Source organism: Myodes glareolus, chromosome 26 (genome assembly GCF_982192425.1).
Source record: "Myodes glareolus chromosome 26, mMyoGla1.1, whole genome shotgun sequence".
Classification (NCBI taxonomy): Eukaryota; Metazoa; Chordata; class Mammalia; order Rodentia; family Cricetidae; genus Myodes; species Myodes glareolus.
The window spans coordinates 14,144,622-14,161,489 of record NC_142051.1 but is presented as its reverse complement, the minus strand read 5'-3'; the positions used below and the strand labels follow the sequence as shown (position 1 = coordinate 14,161,489).

At 37.4% G+C, this 16,868-nt stretch overlaps 2 protein-coding genes across 2 annotated transcripts; one reads left to right on the top strand and one right to left on the bottom strand.

The window, feature by feature from the left end:
• Positions 1-4,744: 4,744 nt before the first annotated feature.
• Positions 4,745-5,707, bottom strand: LOC125390088 (olfactory receptor 10A4-like). Its single transcript, XM_048418883.3, has one exon. The coding sequence runs from the start codon at positions 5,705-5,707 to the stop codon at positions 4,745-4,747; it is 963 nt and encodes a 320-aa protein (XP_048274840.3).
• Positions 5,708-14,865: 9,158 nt separating this feature from the next.
• Positions 14,866-15,816, top strand: LOC125389711 (olfactory receptor 10A7). The gene has a single exon (XM_048418354.2). The coding sequence runs from the start codon at positions 14,866-14,868 to the stop codon at positions 15,814-15,816; it is 951 nt and encodes a 316-aa protein (XP_048274311.1).
• The last annotated feature ends 1,052 nt before the right edge of the window (positions 15,817-16,868 follow it).

Here is a 16,868-nt window from a genome sequence, read left to right as displayed (position 1 = left end):
AGTGTCTTGTTCAGTCATCATCAGAGAGGTTTCCTCTAGCAGCAGATAGGAGTGTGCACAGAGATCCACAGTCAGACATTATGAGGAGAGAATCTAAACTGAGGTTTCTACCAGGTCCCTAGAAGATGGGGGAACCCATAGGAAAAGAGAAAGACTGTAGAAGTCAGAGGGGATGGGTGATATCACAAGACTATGGCCCACAGAATCTACTAAGCAGGGCTCACATGGGCTCACAGAGAATGAACCAGTAAGCATAGGTCTACACTAAATCCTCTCCATATATGCTATGGCTGTCAGCTTGGTGTTTTGGGGGATTTCTAAAAGTAGTAGTGGGTGTATCTCTGACTCTTTTGCCTGCTTTTGAAACTCTTTTCCTATTGGGTTTCCTTGTCCAACTTCAATATGAAGGCTTTCACCTAGTCTTATTGTATCTGGGATGGACAGGTAAATGAGGGACAAGTTTATTTTTACAAAGCTTAATTTAAAGTGGAAGTCTTTAACTCCATTTGTCTGTTTTCTGTTTCTCTACCAGAATACTCTAGATTTTTTTGTTTATTTAGGGAAGATATTGGTATAACAATGTGAGAAAACATGTATGTGGCAAACTTCAAAAGTTTAGTGTATATAAAGAAAAATGATTTTATTTTGGTTCAATTTTCTGAAGGTTAGGAAGTCCAAGATCAGGAGCTTGTACCCTTTAACTCGCAACAGAAAAGGCAGAGATAGGCATTGATTCTCTCTCAAGGAGCCACTCTGCTATCCAAATATGTTTCTCTAGACCTCACCTTCCGTCAGTGTGCACTGAGGAACTAAGGAGAACAAAATCAAGTAGAAGATCTATCTTATTTCCTTTCTGGAGACTATGCCAGCAGGATGCTAGGGGTTTGCAGTTAGGAGAGTGAAGAATACATCATTACCTGAAAAGATCATGATGCAATCTTAAATTAAAAAAATATGTTCTCATAGTCATGTACTGCTATATTCTTGATAGCTTGCCAACACAAAGAGTTGAGAAATATTTTACTACAGACAATTGTTTCCACTGGGCACATGCATTAGGAACTGAATGAGATGGATATTGCTATTTCTTTGCTGAGCAGGTTGTGCACTAAAGCTGCCAAACTGAAGATATTCTAGAGAATGAATTTCAAGGGTCAGAATTGTTAAACCCTCTACCAAAATCCTGACAAACACTGATTTGTAAGTTTCCTCTGTGTGAAACTATGTCACCTAAAATTTTATTTAAATGGAACTTATTCCATTAGTATACTTCTGTTTAATCGTTCATTATTTTATTGGCCAATATGTGTTTAAAATTCATCTATGCCTTTGTATTCCTAACATTTGCTAAGCTGCTAACAATTCCAATATATGGGTATATCACAGGTTTCATCTTTTACCTCTTGAATGCTATGAATTGCTTTTGTCTGTTATGAATAAAGTATTACCATGGATAATACTTTGAGAAAAATGCATTCTCAAAATATTTATAACTAATAAAGATATGGTTTTTGTTTGTACAGAAAGATTCCATTTACATTAATAAAATTACTGTTTTTTCACCAAGAGTGACTATCTCATTTTGCATTAAAAATGTTATGATCAGAAATCTTTTCTACACATCCAGGTATTCAAGCCTTGGTACCCAGTTTGTGCTTCTATTTTAGGGCAATTCTGGAAACCTAAGGAGATAAGATCACCCTGTCATGAGATGAGAACAAGGAGAGAGATTTCTTTCTTGATTGAGGGAGCCATTATAGGGTTAGTAGAAACATGGCTTTAGAGAAATTCCCAGGAATCCAAATGGATGACCCCACCTAGGATCCTGGGCAATAGAGAAGAGGGGCCCTGATCTTGACTTGCCCTATAGTCATATTGACGATTATCTTAAATATCACCATAGAGCCTTCATCCAGCAACTGATGGAGGCAGAGGCAGAGACTCACATTGGAGCACTGGATTGAGCTTCCAAAGTCCAGTTGAAAAGTGTAAGGAATGAGAATATAAGCAAGGAGGTCAAGACCATGATGGGTTCACCCACTGAAGCAGTTTGCCTGAGCTAATGGGAGCTCACAAACTCCAGCCAGACTGGGAGCAAACAAGCAAGCATAGGACCAAACTAGTTCCTCCGAATGTGGTTGACAGTTGCATGGCTGGGACAGACTGAGGGGCCACTGGCAGTGGCACCGGATTTATCCCTACTACATGCACTGACTTTTTGGAATCCTAGTTTCTTTGGATGTATACCTTGCTCAGCCTAGATATAGTAGGGACAGCCTAGGATTTTCCACAAGGCAGTGTGCCTTACCCTCTCTGAGGATTAGATGGGGGTGGGGTGGGAGGGTATGTGTGGAGGGAATAGGAGGAGGGGAGGGAGTGGGAACTTGAATTGGTATTTTTTAAAAATCTAATAAATTAAAAAAGATCACCCTGTCACTTAGGGAAGGTCATTGAGGGTATCTAGGTCTGTTACATCTCTAGATTCCATTTGCACCCAAATTTCTGCTTTAATGAATTAGAAACTCCTTCAGCTCCTTACTAGTATAGAGCACCTCCTCAAGGACTTTCTATCTCGCATCTGGGAGGCTGCTTAATCTTAAGTCTGGTTATAGATCAAGGGGCAATACTGAAGGGCCCTAAGAGACACCAGTATTTTCTTGTCTGGCATCTCCTTTAGGGAAGTTTACTGCTGTGTGGTTGACAATGAAAGACTAATTCCCACAAGAGGCAAGGGTTGGAATACATCCTCTGCTAAGGATGGAGAGACTACTTCTTCAAGTGGTATAAGCCCTTCAGAGTCAGAATGTACAAAGTCCACAGCTTCAGCAGGGTCTTCCCACGGATCTCCATCCCAAGTTACAGGATCGCGTCTCTTACCAATCAGTGTCCTTACCTTAACACCTGACACTCTGTGAGACTGAGACTTCAATTTTTATTGTAATTCAGTCAATCTTATGATGAGGTTACAGGTTTGATATTCCACAATTTGAGTTCTATGGCTGCTGGAAAGAATATTTTCTTCCCTAGCACACGTAGAAACCTTTAGATTGTTTACACACATCTGGATCTGGGCAGCTGTTTCACAGAGTTCACTCTTTTTCCTTTGCCACTGTATCCCACGATAATAGAAATTGGTTAATTTTATCCTTAAAATCATTCTTTTCAATTGTCAGTTTATTAAGAAATGGGAAAGAGGCAGTTATCATCATTGCTTTTCTTAGTTTTTGATAAATTGTTAAAAGTTTTATATTCAGAGTCACTGAATTCCTTATTCTATGCATCAAGCCTTTTGAAGATTTCTAAGCACAGGCTGTCAGTGTTCTCATGCTACCTGGGGAGTCTTTGGTAACTGTAGGTTTGTCAAATTCCCAAACCTGCTTAACATACTTAAAAACTCATCCTTACAATTCTGTTTCATTAGATCCATTTCTGGCATCATAGTCTCTGTTAGGGTTTTCTAGAAGAACAGAACTGATAAAATATATGTATTTGATATATAAGAGTATCTTACAGGCTGTGGTCCAGACAGTTCAGAAATGGCTGCCTCCCAAAGGAAAATCCAAGGATCTAGTACTTGTTCAGTCAACAAGTCTGGGTGCCTCATCTGGTCTTCAGTCTTCACTGGAATTACAAAGGAGTAGACTCTAATGCCAGTGAATAAATGAACTTTCCAAGAGAGTCAAGGAAGCAGCAAAGAGCAAAAGCTTCTTTCTTCTTGTCCTTTATATAGTCTGCCACGAGAAGGGGTGATATCACTTGAAGTTGGTCTTCCAACTTCAAGTGATGTGGATTTAAGCTGTGTCTTCCTACCATAAGTTATCTGAGTAACTAATAACTCTGTTACAGGTGTGCCCAATGCCTTGGGATTTTAGTTAATTCCAGATGGATGTAGTCAATTTGACACCTATGAATAATCATCACACAAGTCAATTCTTTACCATATCACCTTTTTCTTAATATGGTGAATAACAATTACAGGAATACCAATTATATCAGGTTAGTTTGTTTCTTTTTCTTTTTTTGGTGACAATGTACTTTCTTCATCCCTCCAATTTAATTTTCAATTGCCAAATTCCAAATTCAAATGCTTGGCACTTACAGAAATTCCTTACAATATTTCTATAAATTAGCACTAGCCAACAGGTAGCGAACCGTGGCATGAGATTTCTCAATCTTCTAAAATCAAGCTTTAAGCAAGATTTCATGTTATGAATAATTTACTTAATACCTTACTAGATCTAAAGAGAAATACATTTTTGATTGTGTTTTATTATATTTCTGTTCCATGAAGCAGTTTTCTAACAGTTATAAAATGATGAAAGTCATGACATATGGATTCAAAGTTAAAAACTTAAACAAACTAAATTTAGTACTGCCTTATAATCCCAGAATTTCAAGAGACTGAGGTCTCTTGAGGAGACCTCATGAGGAAATTCATGGACTCAAGTCCCAACTGGACTACAGAGTGAGTTTAGTTCGAAGAAAAAAAAAGGAGTAGACTTAGCTTGATTGCAGTACACCGTCTTAAACTGAGTTCTAAATACCACAAAAATTTGAATGAATGAATGATTAAACAAATATACAGTTCTAGGTTTGTTAGTATCTATTTGTTCAGATTGAAAACTATAAAATAAACATATTTGTTAGGTTATCAATGCTTCAGTAACAACACAGAATAATAAAGGATTCATAGAGTTGAATAAACTCTCTGCACAATGGAAAAAGTTTCAGCTGCTTGGCGTAACTAGTCCACTTGTCTGAGAAACTTCCTCAGTGTTCCCTTTCGAAAAGCTTCTTTCACTTCCTTGTTCCTCAAAGTGTAGATAACAGGATTCAGAGCAGGGGTGACCACAGTGTACATGATAGCAGTAGCCTTGTCAGTGTCTGGGGTGTGTGAACTCTTGGGTTGGAGGTAAGTGAACAAGGCAGTGCCATAGAAAAGAGAAACGACTAAAATGTGAGATGAACAGGTGGAGAAGGCTTTGTGCCTGCCAGTTGCTGAAGGCATTCTCAAGATGGTCAGAAGAATACGCACATAGGAACAAAGAATGAAGAGACAGGGACTCATGATGAAGATCAGGGAAACAATAAATAGTACGATTTCATTCTGGGAGGTATCCACACATGCCAGTTTCACCACGGGCATGATGTCACAAAAGAAGTGCTGAATGTTTCCTGCTCCACAGAAAGGCAGAGTGAAGATCCACGTAGTCTGTACTGACTCCACCACTGTCCCGGTCATCCAAGACGCCCCAGCCAACTTCAAGCAGACAGAAGGGCCCATCCGCAGAGTGTAATGAAGTGGGTAACAAATAGCCACAAAGCGATCATATGCCATGGCTGCCAGCAGACAGCATTCTGTCAGTCCCAAGATGGTGAATACATACATCTGCGCTGCACAGCATCCCACACTTATGGTCTTGGACTTCACCAGGAGGTGCACCAGCATCTGAGGCACCACACTGCTGATGTAGCACATTTCCAGGAAGGAGAGGTTGACCAGGAAGAAGTACATGGGAGTGTGCAGGGAAGGGGTGGCCCAGATCACACAGATGATGAGGAGGTTTCCTCCCACTGTAAACAAATAGATAACCAAGAACACAAAGAAGAGGACAAGCTGCAGCTCTGCTAGAGAAGAAAAGGCCACCAATGTGAATTCCGTGCAGAGAGATAGGCTTCCATTCTTCATCAGCTCAGAGGCAGACATCTGGGAAGACAGCAGAGCAGGCAGATAGTTCCAAGGGACACAATCAGCAGCCACGGGTGTCAATCACCCTCAGCAATGGAACTCATCCACTATCAGCGTGCTAACAAAAGAATGGAAACACCTGGATGTGTATGAGACAAACAACCCATCAAGTGGATGCATATTTCTGGTGTGAATCTTGTATTATTTTCATAGAAACTTATATAAAAAGGTATCTAAGTTAAGAATTCCAATTTCTACTTAGTAATGCACACAAGCTCTTCTACAATTGACATATAAAAGAGTTTCAATTATAAGACCATAGAAAATTAAATAAGAGAGTGTCTTGTTCTGATTATCTGACCTTTACAGTCATAACAAGACTCCTCTCAAGTATCCATCAGAAAGTTTATTCCAGTCACTTATTTAGTACTTACCTGCATAATAATGTAATTTTGACTTAAATAGAATATGCTAATGATTAGACAGGCAAGACCCACAAATAAAAATAAGGATCTTCTTTTCACCCTGCATAAATTTGTTCAGATTATTGTGGCTTGGATGACTGCCTAGAAGCTTTTTCTTGCTATTGGTATTCTAAGTGTTCTAAAATGCCAAATGACAACATGAATCTCAAGCACAAGTAGTGTTTTTATTTTTATGAGAGACCATGGGGATTTTATCCCTGTACTGTGTAATTATGTTAGTCTCAGGAGGAATGTGTTAAGACAAAACAACATACACACACACACACACACACACACACAAAACCATGTTTCTTGTGTAACTTGGGTTTTGGATCTTTTAGTATATTTCCAGAGGTAATCTATTATTTTCAATGATTTCACTGAAGATACGTAAAGTAAAAGTTTCTAGCTGACACCCATGATTTGCTTGAAACTCTAAGGGCTGAACCATAGCAATTTTTATGAAGGTCTATTACAAATTTTTGCAATACATATTTTTGCAATACAATCGAATGTAGTTTAGAACACAAATGGAGTCCGCACAATCCACACAGACATTCACATCCCTTCATTATCAATCTTTTAGATGGAGAGCATAAAAGGTGGGCATGACCAATAAATATTAAACTTCCCATTGAATTGAGTGGTGCATTTAAAGGAAACATGTTTTTTTTAAGCTCGGTCCTGCCTCATCTTGATGTGTCATACTTTGTTCAAGCTTAGGGGATGCCTACCACTTTCAAAATGGAGACAGAGGAGGAGAGGATGGGGAGGGAGGTAGATGGGAAGATGCGGAGGAGGTACTGGGAGGGAGGAGGGACGGGGAACTGCAGTTTGTATGTAAAATAAATGAAAAGATGTTATTTAAATTAAATTTAAAAGTAAATGAACAACTTGAGGTCTGGTATCACAGCCCATTCGGTAAAGGAATTTGCTGTAATATCTTGATGACCAGAGTCAAATCCTTCAACTTCATATGGTAGATGGTGAGGAGGTCACCACACATGCTCATGTGTACACAGTACACACACACACACACACACACACACATATACACAAACACACAACAAATACATATCTATATTTACAATATTTTTTTAATTCAAAGTTTATGCATTGGCTAAAGTACATTTTTCACTGACAGTCAGTATTCTCGGATCTTATCATAAGAACTAAAAGCAAAAGAAAGGAGGGTTGAGAAACCAAGTTTGAAGGTATTATCTTGCATAAATCTGCTTTCTACTTCTACAACAATCAACAACAACAAATACTAGAGTTCCTATACGAGAAAAGTCTCAAGGCAGAGAATAATTCAAGAAGGGAAGGAGGCATGAGCACATCTATAGATAGGTAGATCTATAGATAGCTACACGAGTTGACATGATTGGATAACACAAGATTTCTACAAAATTGACTTATAGTTTAAGGAGACTGAGACATTCCACAACAGACCATCTACGCCAAGATGTTGATATTTTGGCTTGGTTCCACCCCAAAGGTCTCAGGTGTAGAAAAATTAGTCATATAGTTTTTCAGTATAAGACTGGAAGTCTGGGATTCTGAGGCTATAATCATAAATTACTGAATCCATTGATCTTGGAGCTTTCATACACAAGAAATTAAGAAGGGTGTATCCATGCTCAAAGAGATTCCCAGGTTGACATTTCAATATCAGATTTCTATCTCTCTGGGCTTTCCTCAAATTTAGATAATTATAATTGAATCATTTGCCCACATTGAGTATGGGTTCTCTCTCTCTCTCTCTCTCTCTCTCTCTCTCTTACTCTCTCTCTCTTTCCTTGCAGTACACACACACGCACACACACTACATTGCTTCCATTATTTTAAACTTTTTATTTATTTTATCCTTTTATCAAAACTCAATTCTTTTCTCATACAATATATTCTGGTTACTATTTCCCCTGCCTCTGCTTCTTTCAGTTCCTCCCCATCTCCTCTTCAATCTGGACTCTTTTTATTTATTTCCTTAAAAAAGAACAAGTTTTTAAGACATAACAACAAATCATAGCAAAATAAAATAAAATAATATTTTAAAAACCGCATCATGTTGAACTTGGACAAGACAAAAGAGCAGAAGGAAAAGAATCCCAGAAGCAGGTACAAGAATCAAAGATCCACTCATCCACACATTAAGAATCCTATAAAAATACTAAACTGAAATCTATAATATATACAAAGAAGACCTAGTATAGATTTGTGTTGTCCTGTGTTTGCTGCTTCAATCTCTTTGAGTTCATATGAGCTTTGCTCACTTAATTTAGTGAGCCTTGTTATCCTGGTGTCCTCTATACCCTTTGGCTCTTACCCTCTTCTGTCTCTTATTCCACTGAATTCTCTGAGCTCTGAAAAGAGTGATTTGATGGAGACATCCCATTTATAACCATGAGTTACAAGGTCTCTCTCTCTCTCTCTCTCTCTCTCTCTCTCTCTCTTTCTCTCTCTCTCTGCACAATCTCTAGCTGTAGGTCTCTCTATTTGTTCTCATCCTTAGAAGACATAAGTGCCTCTGCTACTGACTGAATAAGGAACTCATCATATATATATATATATATATATATATATATATATATATATATCTCATTAGGAATCATTTTATTGTTACGTCTTTTAGACCAGTAACATTTGTTTTACCCTATGCCCCTGGTTCTTGATAACCCATGCATATTGGGCATAGGTTCAATCTTATAGAGTGGGCCTAAGTCATATCAGACATGGGTTGATTACTCCCACTGGCTTTGTATCACCATTACCCTAGCATATTTCAGCAACAGGACAGATAACAGATAAAAGATTTTGTGACTGGATTGGTGTTTACATTTCTCTTTTGGTAGCCTAGGGAGTACCTTCCTATACTAAAGGCATTAGAATTTAGGGGTGAAGGTTCTATGTAAGCACCATCTCACCCTCTTCATAGTTGAGTTGTGTGTGTGTTGTCTTCAACAATGGGATCAGTTCATGGAGAGACACTTGTTGTCTTGGCAATAGCCTGGGTGCTGGAGAAAGTCATTTGTTCAGGTCTCATCTTTTGTGAAAGCCAATTTGTTGCATGGAGGAGGGAGCCACTTATACTTCATGGCTGCCCAGAACTGAAATAATCACACAGAAACTGTATTAATTAAATCACTGCTTGGCCCATTAGCTCTAGCTTATTATTAGCTAACTCTTACATCTTAATTTAACCCATCTCCATTAATACATGTATCACCACAAGGTCATGGCCTACCAGCAAAGTTTCAGCATGTTTATCCCTGGTGGCGGATTCATGGCATCTCTCTCTATCTCTGCCTTCCTTCTTATAGCAATCAGTCCAGTATTCCCTGCCTTCCTAAGTTCTGCCCTATCGGCAGGCCAAGGCAGTTTCTCTATTCATTAACCAATAAAAGCAACACATAGACAGAAGGACCTTGATGCGGAATTTCCATGGGACCCCTTTAGCCAACAATTCAATTGGATGTAACCAAGTTCTAGCACAGGAAGCTTTATTTGGTGACAAGAGAAGGCCAGCTGGGACTCTGTCTCCCCCATTATTAAGAGACTTCATTAAGATTGCCTTTTTATATTTTAGGAATTTTCTATGGCACTATGTTTCCATACCACCCCTCAAATGCTCCTCAATTCTAACTGTCTCTCCCCACATTTCTTCCCTCAACTCCATCTCCCCTACCCCTACCCACCCAATCCTCCTGTTCCTATTCCTCTGCTCCATAAAAATTATTCTATTTGCCCCTACCAAGAGATCATGCTTAGTGAGATAACCCAGGCACATAAAGATAAATATAGTATTATTAAGATATTATATATTATATATAAGTGGATATTAATTGTTAAATAAATGATAACCAACCTACAATCCATAGACCCAGAGAAAGAGATGTAGAGGAAGGGACAAAAAGTTACACCTAGATCTTACCTAGAGGAAGGGACTAAGTGTTACATGTGGATCTTACCTTCTCAGTCTCCCAAGATTCACACAGATGATTCCTTTGCAAACATCACCACAAATAAACCTCATAATATCACTTTGCTATGTTTCAAGACCTTCTTAACCAGCCAAACTGGTACTTAATATTAAGCATTACATGACCATACCCTAATATTAAGCATTAGATATCCAGGCTTTCGGCTTAGACAATAATAATGCATGCATTAATCAGAAATAATACTATATAGCGTACGATGATAAACCTCATATTAGCAAAATGTTACTAATTCCTGTTGACATAAATTCAATAAATATGATGTTATACAACATAAGAACAAGAAAGGAATAAAAATAAAGATTAAAACAAGTGTGTATGAGTGTGGGTCATTTTGTGATACATAATTTAGCCATTTAATCAACAAAACAGTTCAACCTTTTCTCAGGATCTCCTGAAGCTTCAATCTTAAACGCAGACCTCAGTATAGTGAATTCTTATGAGAAAAATTGGCCTGATCCAAGATTTCATTTTTTTTCTTCCACTGTCCCTCACCTGTATTTCCAGAACATATTCTTTGAATTACTGTTGCAAATTAGAATGGCCAAATAGTTCTTCCGAACATATATAATACTCTTACTGGGTCACATTTTGACATCACTTTTAGGTCCGTCAGTGAATTGAATCCAGTTATATGTCTACAGAACCAAAGAGAGGTAAGTGGTGTTAGCTTTTGAGGTCAACCAGCTAACAAGCTTCTCCGACAAGGCAGAAGGAATCTTCTCTGATGATATCACTGTGTAGAAATGCTTGTGTCTCAGAGAATGGGAGTAGTATAGTCGCTTCTGGCAAATCAGCCTCAGGAGACCGTAAAGGGTCTGGTCCATGTTCTGGGCCTCTGGAAGTTCTTGTCACATGCTTTACATCAATATTCAGAATTTCATTGTTTCTCAGCCTGTGCTTGGCTATCATGACAGCCACTTTCCTATGCTGAGGGCTAGGCTTTATTTGCAGCTCAGCAAACTATGTGAATAGGGCCTCATTTTGACTTTCAGCAATTTCAGGGCATAAAGGTGAAAATATTCCATTTTAGGATACAATTATAAACTCATTTCTATTGTCCTATTATCCCAACTTTTACAGTTCCTTCTCCCCTCCACCCACATAGCTCCTTTCCTCCTGGCTTCTCAAGTTACCCCACTTTATATACTCAAATTAAGCAGTTCCTATCAATCTACTTTTTATCACGTGACTTCTAATCTCTTCCGTTCAGTGGGTCTGACTTCCTCAGTTTCTTGCTGAAGTTCCCTGCATACCTAAATTCATCTCCAGTTTCATTCTGTTATCAGAAGTCCTCTCCTGCCTAGCTGTTGGTCATTCAGCTCTTTATTAAACCAATCAGAAGGTGCCTTAGGAAAGATACACCTTCACAGTATACAAAAAGATTATTCCACAACAACTGGTCTTATGCAAACCTATGCAAGCATCTATTGCTGGAGAGGTCATTTATCCTACAGTAGAAACTACTACGAGCATTTTCAGTATGGTTTTTAACTGTACTCTAAACACTTATTATACCCACAGATAAGAGTAGTCCTTACTCCTCATCAAAGAATCTTCATTTTGCAGCAGACAGAGGTTACTGTAGAGATGTATTTTTGGTCAAAATGCAGAGAATAAGTTACCATAAAGTGTCTGACCATGATCAGTTCACCTGTAACACAACCCACACCTAAGGTTTAGGGACTATTGCAGAAAGACTATAGGGGCTGGACCAGAGTATCCATAGCTAGACTGTGTCTATTAGACAAAAAAAGCAGGATGTATCCTTGAAATTTCAACAATATAGTTGCCTAAATAAGGCCTGTATAACAACAATATCAATTGACATGCCAACAGTTAAGAGAGAACAATTTTGCAAGGTCTCACTTCTAGGTGAAGATCTGTAAGGTATTATCTGCTCAGAGAGGGAGAGTCAGTTTTCCCCAGAGATGATCCTCTTGGTAGGTTATCCAGTCATACATGGTCAGTCTTAAATGCATATACATACAACACACAATACTAAATGGATTCAGTAGGTTTAAAGATATGTCATGAATCTGAAAAGGAATTATGGAGTAGAGAAAGGAGTGATTGACAACAGAGGCAGGAGAAGTAGAAAAGATGTTAATACAGTGTGCTCTCCTATCAATTCAAAAAATAAAAATATATCTTAAAATTCTAATTTCACTTATGTGAATCCAGAGACAAAACATGTCTCTGTATTACTTTATCTATTATTGGTATCACTTTATTTCTTGATAGTAGTAGCTGCAAAACTATAAAACACTATTATTTTGCTTCATTTTTCATTAATATTTGAGTAATATTAAGGACTGTCAAATTCCTTGCTTATTATTTTATCTATTTGTTCTTTGCAATGCTTATGTTTAAACTAAGAATATTGGCAATTCCAAATTGTAATTTTTTTTCAAACATGGGTTTCATTATATACCTCTGACTGTTCTGGAACTCGCTCTTCATACTTTCCTGATCTCAATCTCACAATGGCTTTCAATTACTGGGATTAAAGGCATACAATACTACATCCTGCTGTGTAATTTTTTATATGCATTTATTTTATATATCCCTGAAGCCAAGCACACTGTGAGGTAGCAACATCTCCTAGGTAGGTGGTCCTGTTTTATATAAAAATGCTAAGCATGAGCCTATAGGTGAGCCAGAAAGTAAGCCACCAAACAGCATTTCTTCAGGTTCCCGTCTTTGCATTCTTGCCTTGAGTTCCTACACAGACTTTTGCTTTTGGTATCTTCTGACCTGGCAGTATATGCCAAATAAACCACTTTCTCCCCCAAGAGCTTTTGGTATTTTATCATAACAACCAAAAAGAAACTAAAACGATCTGGAAGCAGAGCTTGTAACTGTTGGACTTGGGTAGTTAGCTGAGGAAATTTTCTAGCAAGGTGATGAAACTTATACAAAAAGTGTCTGTGTGTGTGCTGTGTGTGCTCTGTGTGTGTGTGTGTGTGTGTGTGTGTGTGAGAGAGAGAGAGAGAGAGAGAGAGAGAGAGAGAGAGACAGAGAGAGACAGAGAGACAGAGAGACAGAGAGACAGAGAGAGAGTTGAGTCAGTAAGAAAAAGGAATTAGGACTTGATAACTTAGGGAATTCCTTATAATACTAACAAATTAGAAATGACACAATTGGTTAGTTATTTTGCTTTCTGGTTGTCATGCAGTGAACAGCTGTGCACGGCCATGTGTTCCCAGTCATGAAGTTCTGCCTCATTACAGACCCCAGAAACAACAGCGTTATGTATATGATATTTTAATCCTACCTTAAAGAAACATTTTAGCTTTTATTTTTATTCCTGTACATTATTTGACTTTTAAATGAAACTTCTGGGTTCATGCAGAGCAGTCAAAAAATTAAAGACATATCCCCAGTTTTAAATTCTCAAGTATAAAATTTTTATCTACTTTACATGTTTAAATGATTTTTACATAATACTTTGGATGAGTTTATTAGGTATTTAAAATAAAAATTAAAAGTCATGTTCTAAGCATGTGCTCTAAGCTTATATAAATACTGGCTCTTATTTTATCTCACAATAAATGTGAAAATGTCACAGAAAAAATTGAAATATATATTCTTCACATAGTTTTAATGTAGCAATATTTGTAATACCCAAGAGTCCCATAACAAAGAAAAGTATTATTCTGAAGGGTATATTAAAATGCAGTCATAAATTGCAGAAAGCATAATCAATTCTAAAAAAGTGATCCACAGTTCTCCTTGGGGGTAAAATATTGTCTGATTAACAATAGTCCTTTACAATGTCCCTGGGATCATTTCCCCAAGGTTAGTTACACTTTTAAGTATTATTACTGAAACATATTCATCATATAGTGCTAAAACAAAGCAGGTTAGTCTGTCTAAGCCTTTTGCTTCATCAAAGACTGAGCTATTGAAAATTTCAAGTTCTGTCATCATTATTCTTTGAAAAATTGGTTGGACGTCTAATTAAAGGAGAAATGTCAGCCATTAGTTGGTAAGAAATATCCTGAGATTTTCTTGTAATTTCTTTTGACCCCTACTTCAATTTTTAAACATATTATTTTATATTTTCACCCACTCATTGTGGAGACATTCTAAGAAAAACAATAAATCAGTTAAATTACAGAAAATGGATTAACTTTGTCATGCATTAAAATAAAGCAAATGATGATGGAACTCATACAAATGATGATGTATTTCCTGGAAAGTCATGGAATGCTGAAAACCAAAGTATTGCTGAAGCAAAAAGAAGCACATGGCCTTTAATCATACAAACCTGTGCAGTTCAGACAAGATATGTGTTCATATGCACATAGATTTGTTAGAAGTGCTACTAGTTTTACAGAAATTCTAAGACCCTCAGCCTCATAATGTAGGTTCTCAAAGGTTTGCATAGGTACTTATCACATAACAACATTGAATCAAATTATTTTATGAAAAAATATAGTTTTTTTCAAAGTCAACTAGAATGAGAAATAAAAATTTATTTTTTGTGTTAAAAGATCAATTAATTGTTTAGTGTGTCAGAAATAAATGCCTCAGCCTCACTAATATACAGCTAATTAAATTAGAACCCAATACTCTACTGAGAGAAAGAATGTATTTTGTGGATTTTTATTGTTTATTTATTGTTACTTATTCTATTTAAGATGGTATATATATTGATAAAATTTTTATATGCCATATTTTGACCTTTTTATTAGAAATTATCTAAAATATGACTTGTGAAAATCATACCAGAATCACTGAGTTTGTTCTTCTGGGATTTACAAGCAACCCTGGCATGCAGGTCTCCCTCTTTGTTTTATTTCTGGCTATCTATTCGGTTACCTTGCTGGGAAATTTTCTCATTATCACAGTTACCAGTGTGGACCATGCTCTTCAGACACCCATGTATTTCTTTCTGCGAAACCTATCATTGCTTGAAGTTTGTTTCACTCTGGTCATGGTGCCAAAGATGCTGGTAGACCTAGTGTCAACAAGGAAAGTCATCTCTTTCGTGGGTTGTGGCACCCAGATGTACTTTTTCTTCTTCTTTGGCAGCTCTGAATGTTTTCTCCTCTCTATGATGGCTTATGATCGCTTCGTAGCCATCTGTAACCCTTTACGTTATTCTTTCATAATGAATAGGTCCCTGTGCTTGTGTATGGCCATAGGTTCTTGGATGTCTGGTGTTCCCGTGTCCATGCTACAGACAGCTTGGATGATGGCTCTTCCTTTCTGTGGGCCCAATTCAGTAGACCATTTTTTCTGTGATGGTCCTCCTGTTTTAAAACTAGTTACTGAAGATACAACTACATATGAAATGCAAGCACTTGCATCTACCCTTCTCTTTATCATGTTTCCATTTTCTCTCATTTTGGTCTCTTATACCCGCATTATTGGGACCATTTTGAAGATGCCTTCCGCTACTGGTCGACAGAAGGCATTTTCTACTTGTTCATCACACCTTATTGTGGTATCCCTCTTCTATGGAACAGCCAGTTTGACTTATCTAAGACCCAAATCTAACCAGTCTCCCGAAAGCAAGAAACTTGTGTCTTTGTCTTACACGGTCATTACACCTATGTTAAACCCCATCATTTATAGCCTAAGGAACAATGAAGTGAAAGGAGCAGTTAAGAGAACTATCAATCGAAAGGTCATGAAGAAGTTGGATGCCTTATAAGATCCTCCATGCGGAGTATTTCTAAGCATAGTGGAGTGCAGTATCCACCCACACTTCAGGGAAAGGGGTAGATGGTTTTTCTTTTTTCCATCAGAATCACGTCACTCTTGGGCTCCTCCCAGGCCATCCATCTGAGTCCTCACAAGAAAGAAATGAAACTCTCAAGTTCAAGCTTTTGAGGAAGAGATTATAAGCAGACCATTTAAAGACTGTGGGAAAGTTTATATGATTGCCACTTAGGTTATGTGATATAAATTGGACAAACTTTGGCCTGAAGTGGTGTTTTTATTCACTGTGCATATGCAGATGTTCCTCAAGACATGATAAATAAAAAAGATACAAGAACTCTGCAAGCAGAAAAAGAGTCATAATCCCAGTCTTATTCTGTTTTTATTTTTTAAAATGTATGACTGGCTTCTGTTCTTCCCCACACCAAAGCTGAAGTAGAGAGTGAAACTGTCTTTGACTCAGCATATGAATGAAGTCCAGACTTTAGGGGATCGATCCAGGTGGAAAGGGTAAGAAATATGATGTAGAGTAAATGTAAATACACAACACAAACCACTGTGTGATCTATGGCTAGTGAGACAGAAGAAATTCAGTGTGGTTTAAGTTATTTTTATTATATAGATTTCCTGAAAAATGAAATTTACAGATACAATGAACACATGATGCAAACTCTTAATCTGAATTCCATACTATATTGAATCTTTCTAAAATAAATTATCTTAGAATTTAATTTGTTTATATAATTATGGACATTATGTTTCAGAGGCTAAATTCAGCATTAGTTATTAACTAATCATCTGCTTCTATAGTTAAAATAAAAATATTCATATCACACCATGCAGAAAAAAGGAGAACAGAAACTTGTTGCAAGACAGGCTAATGTCCTTGGCACAAATGTCATGGGAGTAATCAACCACTTTTTAATCAGATTTAAGGCTTACTCCATGAGATGGATCACATAACAGCCAGTGCTAAGGTGGCTAATAACCTGAGAATAGTTAGATCACAAGCTTAAGGGAAAATCTGCCACTCTTATTCTGGTA

Bases quoted from the DNA above. Each gene is read 5' to 3' on its own strand.
- LOC125390088 (XM_048418883.3), bottom strand. From the start codon at position 5,707: ATGTCTGCCTCTGAGCTGATGAAGAATGGAAGCCTATCTCTCTGCACG.
- LOC125389711 (XM_048418354.2), top strand. From the start codon at position 14,866: ATGACTTGTGAAAATCATACCAGAATCACTGAGTTTGTTCTTCTGGGA.